This window comes from Neomonachus schauinslandi, chromosome 1 (assembly GCF_002201575.2).
Source record: "Neomonachus schauinslandi chromosome 1, ASM220157v2, whole genome shotgun sequence".
NCBI classification, from domain to species: Eukaryota; Metazoa; Chordata; class Mammalia; order Carnivora; family Phocidae; genus Neomonachus; species Neomonachus schauinslandi.
The window spans coordinates 76,396,426-76,412,924 of record NC_058403.1 but is presented as its reverse complement, the minus strand read 5'-3'; the positions used below and the strand labels follow the sequence as shown (position 1 = coordinate 76,412,924).

Sequence of the window (16,499 nt, the reverse complement as noted above, 5' to 3'; positions counted from 1 at the left end):
TCATGGGGATTACACAACACCGAGATAAATGCTACAAGTCAGGGACCCAAGCCTTACTCAAACCCAAACAAGTGTTTGTGGGAGTGTGTAAGAAAATTAATCTCAGGGAGTCACAAGGGATCTGTAATCTCACCAAGTTCTCTAGTCAATATCTTCGTCTCTATCAATTCTTTTCCGTATATATTTTCAAAGAACCCCCTTTAAAAATTATGTGTCTGTATGAGAGGCTCAGCAAATCTCTGCATGTTTTCCTTTTCAAATGCAAGAAGACTTATTGGGGCCTTAGTGTGTCTCTGGCCCTGGCCTGAGTGAGGTGCCCAGTGGATGTCCCTATCAGCTCTGGTCAATGTAGATAGATAGCCATTTGCACTAGAGGGAATTCAGAGGCCAAACACCCCAGAGTCTTCACAATGGGCACCCAAATTCATGACATGGCAGCTGTGTTCCTCTGACCCCACAGCCTGTGCATCACAGGGAACTAACATATTCATGGGAGTCACATAATGAAGATGAGATTGGGGAAACCATACATGAGCCACCTCTCCAGACTTAGATCTAGAATATTCTGGGTACTGGAGAAAAGTCCATCAAATCTTATGGAGCTATTGAGCTGGAAGTAAACTTGGGAATCATTACCCCAAGAGTTTTCAAACTTTCACATAGTGTTCTCCCCACGTGAAAGCTTCAGAAAAGATCCCAAACCAGAGAAGTGGATCTGCTTTGATTGAAATGAGTTGCTCATTTATGCAAACCATAACGTCTGGTCTCTCATTTTGCAGATGAGGAATCTGCGGTGCAGAAAGAGGAGTGACTTCCATAGGGTTACCCAGTGAGTGAGTGGGGGTACATTCTTCATGTTGGCCTTGTGTCCTGCCCGCCCCCTTGCCGAATGAGCACAGGACCCTGCCCACCAGAGGGGCAACTGAGAGGGAAGAGACCCTGCATCCATTCAACTTTCCCCCAGGATACAGAGCAGCCCTGCTGGCAGGTTATCCCTAATGCACAAAATGTGAAATTGTGAAGGCTTGTTTGCCAATTCTCTTATCTCAGCTGGCACCGACGAGGGCTCGTTGGAGTTTGGAAGTGTTTGAGTATTGTTTATCCACCACGCATTCCTTGGCTGTTCTCGAAGAGACTCAGGAAAGGCTGCATATATAAATTCACATAAATTACCTTTACAAAATGTCAAAATTAAAAGTGGATTTTTATTTTGGGGATGTGCCTCGAGCATGTTAACCCCTTCTAGTGGGTAGAGGTGTCACCATCAGAAAAGCAGTCGACTTCTTTGAAAGCAACATAAGCCGCAGGAACTTACTCCCACGCTCCCTCCCCAGCCCAGCACTACCTCACCTGCAAGAGGCAGCAGTTCTGGTCAGCAAACCAGGGACTTTTCTAAGCTCCTGGCCGGCCCACAGATAATCTTTGGGAAAGAGTATTTTTTTTTTTTTTTTTTAAAGATTTTATTTATTTATTTGAGACAGAGAGAATGAGAGAGACAGAGAGCACATGAGAGGGGGGAGGGTCAGAGGGAGAAGCAGGCTCCCTGCCGAGCAGGGAGCCCGATGCGGGACTCGATCCAGGGACTCCAGGATCATGACCTGAGCCGAAGGCAGTCGCTTAACCAACTGAGCCACCCAGGCGCCCCGGGAAAGAGTATTTTTTATCCTGGGCTGGCCATAACTTCATTCTTTATTACTTCTTTTTAATTGACTAACTGGACAGTTCAGGGGAGACACAGAACCCATTCGGGCCTCAGTTTCCTCATTTACAAAATGTGGAGGTTAGTATAGATGGGTGTTTCCTAACTAGGCATTCTGTCTGCCCAAGGATCCAGAGAGGCAGTAATGGGGATCCTTAAGTAGCTATTAATATTTCAAAAGCTTTATGGAAATCACAAGACACCTGCAATAGGGTTGCATAGGGTTAGAAACAATCCCATGAAGACTTATGGAGATACATTGAGAAGACAGGGAAAGTAAGGGAGAAACAGCTGTGCAGGCTTGCCAGGGAGGCAGAGAGGGTGAGGAGCCAAGGACTTCTTACAACCGGATGGAAAAAGGGGGAACGTAGTGCTGGAGAGTAGCATGCATGGCCCTTGAAAAGAGGCTCACCATGAAACAGCCCTGAGGTTTACTGCTATCTCTGTTTATTTTACTGCTATCTCTGTGATTCTTTTTGTTATGTCCAACCTATTCTTTATTAAACTCTTGTGAAAAGGAGAAAGTCCCCAAACTCCCCCTTTCTTTGCCTCTGGTTGGAGTGGTGGCCACTCAGTGTGGCCAGTTACTTCTTTCAAGCTGATCAGAAGTTTTCAGCATAGTTCTTTGTATGCTTTCCTAGAAAACAAATATTTATTGAGGTCAACTCTTCTGGATCTCTCTTTGATTTTAATAAAGCAAAAAATAATTGTCTTGAGATTGCACAGTTTGTCCATAGGACAGAAATCTTTCAGCTGGAGCAGAATCTTCCAGAATAAAGGTTTGGAAGGCACTGGAAAGGGTGGGGGATGTTTCCAGTTCTGATGATTTAGGATGGAGCCCCAGAATGGAATATTAAGCAGGCAATGTCTGTAGTTTGATGTAGGTTTGATTCAGGGCCACATTATCATTTTCATGAGCCTAAAACTCTCTTGCCTTTATGGACCTCTCCACTGTAATATTATCAATATTAAAACTTACATTTCTTTATGACTTTAAATGGTTCCCCCATTTTTGGGGGGTTTTTAGACAAAACCAAAAGTTCTGGGTGTCCCACAAATTTCACTTTTTTTCCTGACATGAGAAAAAAATCAAAACATTTCTTTTGACCGTGCAATTTTTAATTTGTCTCTTCCGATTTTAAAATAAATTAACACGTTTCCTGAGCCCCTAAAAGGTTTGTGGACCATAGGCACTGCGCCTATTGAACCTAACAGATAAGTCAGCCTGACTGCAAGGTAGAGGAGAAAGCTTTAGCTCACAGGGCTGGGTGCTGGGTACCTGCTGCAGATGCAAGAGAAGCTGGGGTGAGCTTTGCTCCATGGGAGCTGTATCTCCCATCCCAGAGCAGAGCAGAGCTGACTGACGGAGACATTCGACAAAAGTGTTTCCAGTTGACCAACACCTAAGTTTGATAATTGCGTCTCTGCCTTTCTTCTAAGTGATACAACTTGAAGCAGTGAACGAGAGTCAGGAATCCTGTCTTGATTCTATTTAGCTGCGTGTCCTTGGGTGAGCCCCCCCTCCTGAGCATTCCGAAGTTTGCAAAATGAAGGAGTTGGACTAAACATTGATTCTCTAGCTACAATTTATGCCCTATATGCTTCTGAAATATTATCAGAAAAAAATCACAGAGAGATAGATGAAAGCACGTATACAGTGAGGCAGGTATACTTAGATGAGGACCCAGAAATAAGTTATTTACTGCAATACTCTATTAAATTTAGCTCTGAATTTGCTGGCAGCTGAAAAATATAGAATTCTTACCACCTAACAGAAGGAAGAATAGTGCTTCTTTAGATATTTATTTGGCATTACATTTGAGGAGGTCATGGAGAAGATATGACCACTAGTTGACCCCTGAGTGAGCCCCAGGGCAATCGGAAACTTCTCCCCCCTCTTCTGCCCTTGAAACATACATGCCACCCACTATTCCCACGGTGGGAGCCACTTGAAGGACATAGCCTAGAGAGAGAGAAAGAGAGAGAGAGTAAGGTGTTGCTGAGACCATTTTGACCTTATATGTGACTGAATCCAGGTATGTCCTGTGTATAAACTTTTAAGATTCTGGCGGGCACGTGCAGAGATGTGCTTGTCTTGAGGTGCCCAAGACAAATTCACATGTAAGTTGTCTTGCTTGTTAAACCTGCCACCTACCAATTTGGATTGGTCTGTTCTTTGGTCTCTCCTTGCCCTCCGTGTTGGGGGTGGGGGGCAGTTTCAGATTATACCAGAGTTTGCAAATCAACATATTTATTAAACATTTTATTTCTTATTGCAAAAGCAGCACTAACACAATTAAAAAAACCTTTTTTTAAAAGGCAAAAATTCAGTTTCAATCCAACTACCTCAATAAATCTAAATATTTTCCTTGTGCTCTTTACCGATGTAAAAATTATTCAAATCCTCCTATCCAGAGAAAGTCTTTGTTTTTTGCTTTTGCTTTTTTTTTTTTCCACCTAGGAAGATACATCCTTTACTTCCCTACTGCAGCAGTGCTTATGCAAGTTATTTTAAATGTCTGCACGGTATCAATTGGACAGTCTTAGCAATTCCTTGGCTGTTAGGTGTTTAGTTGATTTCTGATTTTTCATTACCTCCCAGAATAAGCAATTAATATTGCACTCTTTTTCTTCTTTAGAGTGTCCTGGAATGAGATTAGGTCAAAAAGTATGGACTTATTCTTTTCTAAGCCTTGACCTTGCTTTCCTTAGAAATTGTGCTACTTGAGTACTAAATGCTAACATTTCAGATTCCATGAAGTGTTAGAGAATAATGATCTTTTAAAATTAATGGCTCTGGATGGGTCTGTTACAAGGCATGCTTTATCCATGTAAAACAGTGGAAACATTTGAATTTGTCTAGATTTGTTTTCAGTATTAATACGCTTTTCGTGTTTCAATGTATACTATTCAGGCAGAGGTAGGAGAACACATCTATTGAACCGGGGAGAAACACTGGCTGGGCAGAGGGTGATGAGGAATGGAGCTGGCCGCTTCGATGCTTGGCACTGCTCTCACATTGGGGAGGTTGTTGAAGAAGTCACATTCATTGTCCTTACAAAGATGTCCCTGTGACTACAGCAGAGCTGGAATCATCCCGGAGTAAGGCAGCCGGGCTCCATTTTCAACGATTCATGGCTGTAAGAATTTAACTGGAGCTGAGTTTCCTTCTTTCCTGGATCTCAAACAGCTTGGTCTCAAAGTGCTCTGATTCTCTTCCCCGAGTGTTTCCAGAGAAGACAGCCTGAGGGAGAGGAAGTGGTGCTAATTAAGTCCTCCCTCTGTTTTCCAGGCATGGGAGCCTTCTGCAGATGCCTGTTGTGAGGCGTGTGTTCCCAGAGTGTGGCAAATACAGAAGCAGGCTTTCCTTCCCCAAAGGCACAAACCTTCCTTAACAGGTTACAGGGAACTCTAGAAACACACTTCCTTCCAACAGCCACTGTGATCGAGGCGACAGACCTGCCAGGGAGGCCAAAGTGCTTCACCGATTGTTCTCTCTGTCTCTGTCTCTCTGTCTCTGTCTCTGTCTCTCTCACACACACACACACAAAACACACACATACACACATACAGGTGCACATGCACACAAAATTTCTCCTGCTTCTGCAGGTGTGCCTTGTATTTCTTAACAGGCCAATCTCTGCCTTTTACGCATCTAACTTAAAAAAATTACTGAAGACTCAGCAAAGCCTTCCTGCTTCAACACAGCGTGCCTCATGATGGGCGTGCTGGATTGACAGGAAGCATGGTTGGGAGCCCGGGGTGAGCATCCAGGTGCTGCCACAGTGATCTGAGTGTGCCCTGGGTGGGTCCCCTAAATGCTGTGATCCCCAGAGAGATGCAGGTAAAATCATCTTCTAGGGTGGCTGGGAGGATCAGATGGGTACTGCGGAGGGCTTTTCACTGGTGAACCCCCCTAACCAGCTGTGTTTTCTTCTGCATTCAAACCCCTCAGGGTGACTGTGTATGTCCACCTTTGCCTGAGATAATCCCAGTTTACTCCTCTCATTCTGACATAATTGTTAATCGTACGTTTTTCATGCTCCAAAGTGTCCAGCTTTAGGCAATAGGTTATATGCTCAGACTATTTTTACCTCTTTTGAATACTCTAATTCCAATGTTAAGAATGTACACTTGCTGGGGTTGGGGCTGTTTCTCATTGTCTAGTGTTTCACAAGAATCGAGGGAATGGAATTTATCTGATTAGGAGCACTGAGGCAGCTCTGAGGATAAGATAGTGTTCCCAGACATGGTGAAGCCAGGCACAAAACCCACCTTCTATGTAGCATGGACAGTGTACTTACTGCAGGTCTGACTATCTGGTCTCAGCTTGGAAATGGTGACCTGATGTACGCGTGCTTTTTACTAGGCTAGCGTGTGCTTTCTATTTATTTTGTTTAATTCTGCTGTATATTTACAGGATAGAAATGTTTATCGTGTTTTTACTTAAGTCATATATAATCATTGTAAGCATCCAGAGACTTATGAAAACAAAAAATTAAAATCACCTCATCCAGAAATAACCATTAATATTCTATTTTATTTCCTTTTTTAAGTTTTTGATGTAGTGTTCAATGATTCTTTAGTTAAGTATAACACCCAGTGCTCATTACAGCATGTGCCCTCCTCAATACCCATCACCCTGTTATCCCTTCTCCCACCCTCCGCCCCTCTGAAACCCTCAGATTGTTTCCTGTGGTCCATAATCTCTCATGGTTCATCTCCCTCTCTGATTTCTTTTTAAACGTTTTCTAGCCCTGTCACACAATACATGTATATACATATTCAACTCCCAGTTTCCTTCTTTCTTTTTTTCTTTTCTTTTTGAATTATTTTAACCCATTTGAATATAATGTCATAATTATTCATAATCTTTTTCCATTAACAATATATTTTGGACAGATTTCCATGATAAAAATATGCACTTATATTTTTAATGACTACAGTATATTTCACTTTGTGATATAACATATTTAGCCAGTTCCCTCCTGACCACTTCTTAGTTTTACTATGTTCTTTTTGTGTTAGATACAATGTTGTATGAGTGTCTAATGTGGCTGTTTTATACAATGTTTTGCTATTAGAAATAAAGTGTATTTTTCTGTTATTAGACACATGTGATGAACTACTTCTATATTGATATTTTTGGGCATTTGTCTAAATTATTTCCTTACGATAAAATTTTAGAATTGTTGTTTTTTGAGTCAAAATATATTCAGTTCTAAGTGCTTTTGTCCCCTATTACTACCCAAGCAGCATTCAAGAAGGTGCATTATCATTCCATTTACCTGTTAAATAAGTTGGCAGGCTGGTGGGTTTTTAAGCAAAAATTCTATGAAATTGTGAAGATCAGTTGCTTGGTAATTATTTCATACTGCCATCTCCATACTCCACTTCCTGTCTTCTGGGATTCAAGGTGGGAAAATGGACCTACTTGCAACCGCCTTTTGTCTGTCTAGAGGGTCTCTGCTTCGCTCCCCTGGTAAATGGCCCAACAGGGTGGTGGAGTCTGTGTTATTGAACTGCATTCATTAAGGCCTTTGTTTAGTTAACGTGTGAGTACCTTTGTCAGTTTCAGGAACATCATTTGCACCCTGTCGACTTTTTGCCCTGGCCAGGACAGAGGTGACTTCTTTTCCCTTTTTTTTTTTCTCCTAATGAAAAGATTGTTTCTTCTCTTGTTTTAGGTAGAAGAAATGTCAACGATTAGGAGTTTTGAAGGATTCCAGCCTGTGTCTCTGAAGCAAGAGGGAGATTACCAACCCTCTGAGACTGACCAGCTGTCCACGGAGGAGGGGGACCCAGGCACGGACCCAGAGCCAAGGCAGATTTCAAGGCAGCCAAGTGTGACCGAATCAACACTGTACCCCAATCCTTATCACCGACCTTTTGTCTCACGGAAGTACTTTGCTACACGGGTAAAGTTTTTGGTGCTCTGAAGTACTGTACAAGACTATTCTTACAATATTCTAATATTACCAAGTATTTTCACATTTGTTATCTCATGTAATAGTCATAATAACTGTGAAGTAGTTATCCTTCTCCGCATTTTACAGGTGAAGGAGCTGAATTTCAGAGAAGTTAAGGGTCTATTTTTGATAACCAGGTAGTACTGAGGAGAAGAAGCTGGTTATCCAGTCTCTGTGGATCTTTGGCTCCTCGGTCCTGTGTTCATGTTAAACCTGATCTCCACAGATTAATGATCTATGGAGAGAAAACCCAAGCAGCTAGAATATAAAGTTGTGTGCCCAGAGTGGTTATCTGTTGCATGTTTGAAAAAGACATGGGTGATGGAGTAGAAAGGCTTGCTGAGAATGGATTGAACCTCAGGGTCAACACTGGGATGCTGGTGTTACGTGTGGGAGCAGGCACTTCGAAATCCCAAACCTTTGGCTGCTGTCTGCAGCTGAGCTCTTTTCCCTGAGCATTTGGAGCTGAGGAAGTAAATGGATGGATGGGTAATGAGGATGGGGTTTGTATATCTAGATATAAAAAATGATGTGGCGCTGGGTGGCTCAGTCGGTTGAGTATTGACTCTTGATTTTGGCTCAGGTCATGATCTTGGGGGTTGTGGGATTGAAACCCGTGTCAGGCTCTGCACTGTACTGGGTGTGGAGCCTGCTTGAGATTCTCTCTCTCTCTCTCCCTCTCCCCCTTCCCCTGCTCGCTCACTCTCTCTTAAAAAAAAAAAAAAGGTATTTTGAACTTCTAGCATCTGGATCAAGTGGAGAGTGCTTCCTGGGTTTGAGTACTTTTCTCTTTCTCTCGAACTCTCCTTCCTACTTATCAATGTTCTTTCCCAGTCCTTCAATGTTCTTGTTTACACAGTAATTGTTGGCTCACAGGCTGTAATCAGTCGGTGGCAAAACTGGGGATTGTACAGTGTGACAAAGGAGACAATCTCATTTTTGAAGCGTACATGGGACACATCTTGAAAAAAGGTTTTTTTTCAACTCAATCTTATAAATAAATGGTGGCTAAGACGTTGTGACAATTTACAAAGCTTTAACTAATGAATCCTGATTTGGTAGCTTTTAAAATATCTTTGGTTAAGATAAAAATGCAGCTCTTGTGACTCAGTGTGTGTGTGCATGTATGTGTGTGCGCACGCGTGTGCGTGTGCATGTTTGAAGATAAGATATACCCGTATCATCTGTATTTAGCCACTCGTATGTGTTAAGGTGCTTTGGTAGGTGCTCTGCTATGTGCGTGTTTGTGTGAGTGTCTTTGCCTAGGCAGAGCATATAGTTTGTTTTCTAAAGTATGTGAACATTATTGAATAAGCAAAATTAAGTTGTAAGATACATCTGTGAAGGAAATCAAAGCATCCCCTAAAGTTGTCTCATCTTTGGTAATGATGATGTATCAGTCACAGTTTGATGAGATAACAACCATGAGTGGTATGGAATAAGAGATTCGGCATGCTCAGAAGCTGGTGCAGTCATGAGGGCTGGCTGGGGAGTCTGCAAAGCTGTTGTCTTTGCATTTGGTGATGGGCCTGAAGCTGCCCCATGCCATCAAGTGAAGCAGCCCTGAATATGAGCTGCCGCAGTCACTGCGGGCCTGCACTGATCTTCCGCAGGGAAATGACCGATGTGTCACTTTTGCCTTGCCAGCCTGACACTAATGTCTCTTGTGGCCAACTCTAACTGGGAAACAGACAGGAAAGGAAATTCTAGAAAAATGTAGTTTTAGCTTAGCTAAATCGACACAATTTGAAGCTACCATGGAGCTTTTCTTTCTTTGTTTGTTTGAATGATGCTTTTATTTGTGTGGCTCTATGTAACTTATCAAGTGAAGGTCCCTGGCGCAACACTGTAAGGTAGGCAGGGGAGGACTTACCGCTCTTGTTTCATTGTAAACATAGTACAGCTTCAGGGGAGTGAAGTGACCTGACCAAGTCACGCAATATTAGTGGAATAGCTATAGCTGGAATCCGTATCTCCGGTCTGTAAGTCCAGAGCTCTTCCCACCTCATGTACAACTGCACGTGTGGCCCCTTTCTAAGTCAGTCAATGACTGACTCCAGTCCATGTGAAGAATATCTTCTCCCTCGGGTATATAGAAACAAGCCCTAAGTTCTCAAGATGTTGGGAGGGAAAGCTTCTAATGTTAATGAGTTTAAAGTAGACTTGAGGACTCTTTAGGAGCTGTGAGGGCTACATTCCCAAAGCACTCAGCATTTGCTCTCCTTCAAACCACATAATATATATTCTGTGAGCATGTGAGTATAATGAATGTGCTTTATATGTATGTTTATATTTTTATCTATATCTATAAATTTCCTCATTTGCAATGTGTGGATAAAATACCAGTTTTATACAGAGGTTTAAGTAGCCTGATTTTGTAAATATTCTTAGTACAGTGCATGACATGTCTATTAACATTTCATAGGCAGCATCTCATTGCTATTATGAATGCTTTCTCCCTTTCTTGTTGATTTGACATTCCCATTTCTGTATTTGGTCGTAGGGAATGACATTAAGATGCCCGTGACCTCACCATGACTTCCAGAAGGAGATATAAATGTAGATGTATAGTGTCTATAGCAGTAAAGAGGTTTGCGTTAAGGAAACTAATTCATTTCCCAGGGAATAAGTCAACAAGACCTCGGCTCTGAATGATTCAGATCTATGAAAGATTCATCATAAAGTATCATTTCTTAGAGCTGAAACAAGATCGACAGATGATCTGGTCCACTGGTTCTCCATTTTATCATGCAAACAAATGACCTGCAAATCTTGTGAAAATGCTGGTCTGATTCAGTAGGCCTAGAGGAAGGTCTTAGATTCTGCATTTATATAGATCCTCTGGCAATAAGATGCGATCTGTCCACAGACCACACCTTGAGCACCAACGAGCTAGTCAACACTCTCATTTTCAGAAGTAACTAAGGCCCAGAGAGGGGTTGTTGCTTGTCCAGTGTCATAACCATTAATAAGCACCAACTTGCCCGAGATGCTAGGAGTAAGTGCTTAAGCTAGGGTTAGAACCCAAGTTTTCCAATTCCCAATTCATAGTTCTATGATTTAGATCCCATGAAGCAATTAAAAAGAAATAAGTTTATTACAGTGCAAGAATTTGAAGCATATAGGTTGTAAATTCAGAAGAACAGTAAGTAAATGAGTTGAGGAATTCCTTGATCAAGCATTTTATTAAATGTTTTAAAATCATTTCACAAAAGGTGGCTTATTGGAAAAAGAAAAAAAAAATGTCAATAAGTAAAATAAAAGTCACCATAATCTCCCTGCCCAACATTAACCAAAGTATATTGAATGTGTGCTTATACATTTTGGTGTATATCCTGTCTTATTTATTTCCTCACGTGTACAATTGGTTGCATAAAAATATTTCCTGTGTCAATAACTATACTTCCATAAAATCATTTTTCACAATTCAATAACATTCCACTATAGAGATATGCTACAATTTATTTAACTTTTGATGGACATGTAAGTTGTTTCTTACTTATATCTTTTAACCCAGAAAGGAAAGTTACTCTTTGGCTTCCTATGGTAGAATGGCACTGAGTTTCTTAGGCTCCAGGAGTAGATGCCCAATGCTATAATAAGAAGATCAATTATATGGGTTTCAAACTGGATATGCAAAGATGTGACTGCTCTGGAAGTTTAAATTAATTCAGGACAAACAAGAGGCTCAATCTCACAACCCTGAAATCATGACCTGAGCCGAAATCAAGAGTCGGACGCTTAGCCTACTAAGCCACTCAGGTGCCCCCAAGAGTCATTTTTTAGCATTAAAACCTCATGCATTAGGTCATACCAGATCATAAAAGAAGTCAATCTGGTTCCTTAAACCTCTTATGTTATTTCATGGGGCATCTGGGATGTTGCTTCCTATCCACAGGCTTCCAGACCATTATTTATTTCCTGAACTGTGCCCTTCCAACATAGCAATGTTCTTGCTCAGAGCCAGAAGGGGCCTTAGAGGAATATTTAATCCAACCCCTGAAACACACAAAGGAGATGTGACTTGTCCAAAGTCAACTGGCAATTTAGGAGCCATGCCAAGACTAAGAGCCAGGACTCCTGACACTTTTACCACCCCTCCAGAGCCCCTGACCTTGGACAATGAATGAGAGATCATAGGAATGAATGTCTGAAGCACTTGCTATCACTCTGCTTGGATAATTTTTTCCTCCTGTTTTGTTCATTTGCTATTTTATTGCTTAGACATATCTAAAAAAGGCCTAGTGCCTTTTCTGAACAAAAGTACCACTCAAGGCTAATAACTCGAGGTATATTATGATAATCCCTTTAGTTGTGGAGACTGATATTCAAAAGCAACTTCTTATGAAAGGAACAATACTTGATATGCATGGGGAAAGATATTTTTAAACTCCCTGTAGGACTCTATATTTGCAGATACCTTATCAGAAAGTTGAAAGCGATTAGGGATGGGGAATTATCTCTAAATTTATACTTGAGAATGTAAATTACATACAAAATAATGGGACTAAAACTATTTGATCTTTTAATATTTAATTAATGGTTCCCCATGGCCTTTTTATAGCCTGTGTTCTATTGTGAGGAACGAGACTTTAATAAGCAGGTTTGGGACTTCCCATTGTGTAGCAAGATGTCATTGCTTTCATGACACTAATTTGGCTTTCATACTCTCTCCCTTCCCCTCTTCTCTTACTATAGGGTTCCCTGTGTCTTGCTCTTTCATTGGGAACAACTAAATATATTAGTTGTATTGTTATTGTCTGTGTGAGCTTCTTCCTGGTCTAGAAATTACATATCTCACTGGGCAAAAGATTTCTTGATTCCCCTCCTTACACTGAAATCCCTTGAAGATTGTAATAAAGTTGATGCTTCTTTCTGAGGGCAGGCAGTTAACGATAATAAAATAAGAAGCATTTCCTTTATTTTCGAAGAGAGATAAATTTGCCCTGGACTGTACAAATCACATCCAATTTAGAGCTGTTTTTCTGCCTGTATGTGTTTACCACGGAGTGATTTCTATCTGGGCATGATGACACCCACAAGAGAGATCTTATTGTGTCTGAGTCCCTGGGAGCATTCCTCTCTATGCTGCCCCCTCCTCTTACTGTCTGGCTAAGGAGTCCAGTACATGGAAAAGTATTAGCAGCAGATGGGAGTATTATTTGTGTGACAACTGGCCCCTGGCTAGTCTAGCTTACAGAAATATAGGGAAACACACACACCACGTCTTTGAAATTCCCTCAGTAGGTTTGTTTTGACTGAAGATATTCAATGCTGAACTATTAGAAAAGATACTGCCTACTATGCTGTATAATGACTTGTAAATAAGAATCCCTCCTCATGATTTTTCTTCAAATTTAGCATTAGAAATATATATGTATTGGATGATGGGTACTTATTATTCCATCATACTTTCCTATTAGTCTTAGGCGGCATGGAGTCTTCGAGCTAATTTTTCCCTTGCAGTGACCATTAGACCCCCAAATCCTGGTGCAACTATTTTCCCTCCATTTAATATTAACAAAAAGAATGAAAATACAGTGTTTTATTATTCAGTGTTCCCATATGCTTTTGGCATTTCCCAACAGCTCTGTTACAGTTAATATTATCTTATCCACTCAGCAAATGAGTAAACTGATGTCTGGAATGACAAGGACATAATATGGGTCTCACGGCAGGCAGAAAGGCTGAGATCTAAACCTTGCCCTAGACACAAGTCAGAGTGTTCACACACTATCTCGTTTTCTACACTGAGTGGCTGAAGTTAATTTATTCCAGTTAACCCACAATGGCAAACAGAAGAGAGTAAAATATTCTATCAGGATACAGTGATGAACTGTTCCATAAAGGCACAACCACTGTTTCTGTGGAAGGTGAGAATACCACACTCAGTGAGGACATTGACAGTACTCTAGAGACCTCCCAACCATTTTATAAAGACCACACTGATGTTCAATGTTTAGGTTTTGAAAAGGTGTACAGTAAAACATCACCTCCATCCACTGTCCCATCAAGTGCCTCCCCCCTCATAGGGGACCACTGTTAACATTTTCTAGGTATCCTTCTAGGGTTGCTTTAGCATATACAAGCACGTGCAAATATTTATTCTCATCCCTTCTCCTCTTTTTTATACAAAAATGTGGTATATTTACCTTTTCTTCTGAACATTTTTTCTTTCACTTAATAATACATTTTGAAATCTTTCCATATTAGCACAGATTTCCTAATTTTTTTGCATGTTCTTCATGTTCCATTGTATGGATGTATCCCCTATTATGTCTAACAAGTCCTCTATTGATTGATGTTTGCCTTGTTTCCAAAATTTCGCTATTCACAAATAAGGCTGCAAAGAACTCTGCATATACATCTGTCATTTTGCACATATGCAAGAACATCCCTAGTATGATTTCACAGAAGTGGAATGTGTAGATCAAAGGATAGATCATTTTGATAGATTTTGTCAATTGCTTTCCATAGGGAAGACAGTAAGGTTTTGGAAAATTCTAAAATTTTATATTCATCTTCACATGTTCTGGCAAAGTACCTAGTTTAAAACCATTCAACAAAGTGCTTATTTTGGGATTATTTCATTATTCTCCAGTTTCACGTACAGTTTTTTTTTGTTCTTCTGAAAAGTATTAGTTTCACTACTGAGCTATATTAGCTAGAGGAAGAAATTGTGTGGATATACGAAGAGAGACAGGAAAAATAGCCTGATGAGTCATCAAAGAAAGGCTGATTTTGAGCAGTGGACCTGGTGCAGTCTGGCTGTATCCCAGGGAGCTTGGGTTGGGAGGTGGGAGCACTGTCATGGGATCATAGGGGATTTCTCTCCAGCTTAGTTTGATCCTGCCAGTGGGGTCACTAGAACAGTGATGTTGGCACAGCCTTCTCTGTCAGTGGGGGCTCAAGGCATACTGTCAGTGGGGGCTCAAGGCAACCTTATGCTCCACAACTTACTGATTTAATGACTTACAGCTTCCAGCAGGCACAGGCTGCCATGTTAACTCTCTGACAACCCGTGAACCAGCAGCAGAGGATGACAAAAGGAGTCAGAAATCATTCAGTCCACTGGCTGACTATTCAATTCAGCAGGAAATGTGTTAAAATGAGGTACTCAGAATGTCTCAGTATCAGGGCAGTGATCATATTTTCTTAAAGACTTCCAGGAGGCTTTCATCATCAGTTTGGCTCAGAAAGCTTTGGTTCAGTCTCCTCATTTGTCTTCATAGATAAGGAAATGGAGGCCAAGAAAACTCAGATCATTGGCTAGAGGTCACAGAATTGATTTACCACAGATCTGGAACAGGAACCCAGGTCACTTGACTCCGTTCGATGGACATTTCCTGGATGACTTGGGCTGTGCCCAGTGAATTGGAGGGGGAGGGGCAGAGCTAAGTAGGGAAAGCTCCGAACCATTTCCTACCACTTCATCTGAAGCAGTGCCATTCTTTTCCTGTTTTTCGTATATGGATTCTCCTATTCTAAGTTTTTTTTTCCTTGACCCATGGATTCTGTGGCCAAAATGTTTCAAAGTCTTTTATCGTAGACTGAAAAAGCAAGCAAATCCTAATCTACCACCCACCCCCCACCGCCCCACCTCCAAGAGGAAAAGGCATTTGGATGGATCCTAGGCCAGGCTAGTGTCCTGGTTTCCTTTTGTGAGAGAAGGGTCTCAGGCTGGGAGGATTAAGAATGTTAATATTTAGAGACGATTAGGTAGTTAGTATTAAAGCCCGTTATATAGAGAATATTCAAGAACTAGCAACCTACTTGTCAGTAGCTCAGGGCTGGGAATGAGGCCAGCACTGCACTGTAGGTGGGGCAATGGAAAGTCTGTTTTCTTGTCTTGTCTCTACCACTTCTTAGCTGAGTGAATTTGACGAGTTACTTCCCCACACTGCTCCTGTTTCCACACCTATAAAACCAAATGGCTTAGACTAGATAATCCCTGAGCTGTAGTGGTTCTCAACCTTGGCTACACATTGGAGTCATCTGGGATGTGTTAAAAAATCCTGGTGTACTGATATGTGAGTCCCATCCACTGAGTATCTGGATATGATTGCCCTGGTGTGCAGCCTGGGCATTAGGATTTTTAAAAGCTCCCCTGGTGATTTTGATGTGTAGCCAAGGTTGAGAATAACTGTCTAGAGAGCAATAGTTCTCGTAAGACAGTCCCACACCAACAGCACCACCTGGGAACTTGTTGGAAATGCAAATTCTCAGGCCCACTCCAGATCCACTAAATCAGAAACTCTGGAAACAGTGCCCAGACATCTGTGTTTTTGATTCTGACGTGCACTGAAAGTTTAGGGATCACTGAGCTAGAGGTCTATGAATTTCTTATCAGGAAAAGGGTTAATCAAATTTTAAACTAGAGGTAGGCCCGTAAGTAGGAGCACCTGTTTGGAGAAGGGTAAAGAATGCAAGATAAGGAGACAAAAAAGTTAATTGCCCAGAGTCAGCTAAAATTATGGTCAAAATATTAGAAGAAGATTTCTCTTAGGTGTTTTATTGCCATGTGCTCTTTAAAGAGAGAAAGGTTTGATTTTAAAAATGTATATATTGCTAAATGCTTTGAACTTTCTTATAAACTTGTTTATTCAGGAAAACTGGCCCTCTGAAAATGGCTGTCTTCATTTCCACGAGAAAGCATGAGTAAGATCATGGGAGACAGGACTTGGATCACTTTGGTCCCACCCAAGGAGAACAGCTTTATAAATACCAGAGTTCAAGACTAAGCTCCCGGGCAGGCTGTGCCTAGAACAAACAGACAGATGTAAGAGCTATCTTTCCCATCAGCTTTCTGGAGGAGGCTGTGGGTTATACTC

General features: G+C 41.3%; 1 protein-coding gene across 4 annotated transcripts in view; it reads left to right on the top strand.

Annotated features, from left to right (window-relative positions):
• The window catches only part of TPRG1 (tumor protein p63 regulated 1), a 211,241-nt gene that overhangs the window by 93,374 nt on the left and 101,368 nt on the right, over nt 1-16,499 (top strand). For all 4 annotated transcript variants that reach the window (XM_021692712.1, XM_021692715.1, XM_021692714.1 and 1 more), the window contains exon 2: nt 7,387-7,617. In XM_021692712.1, the coding sequence (XP_021548387.1) occupies nt 7,387-7,617 (231 nt within the window). The remainder of the gene's footprint in view (nt 1-7,386; nt 7,618-16,499) is intronic.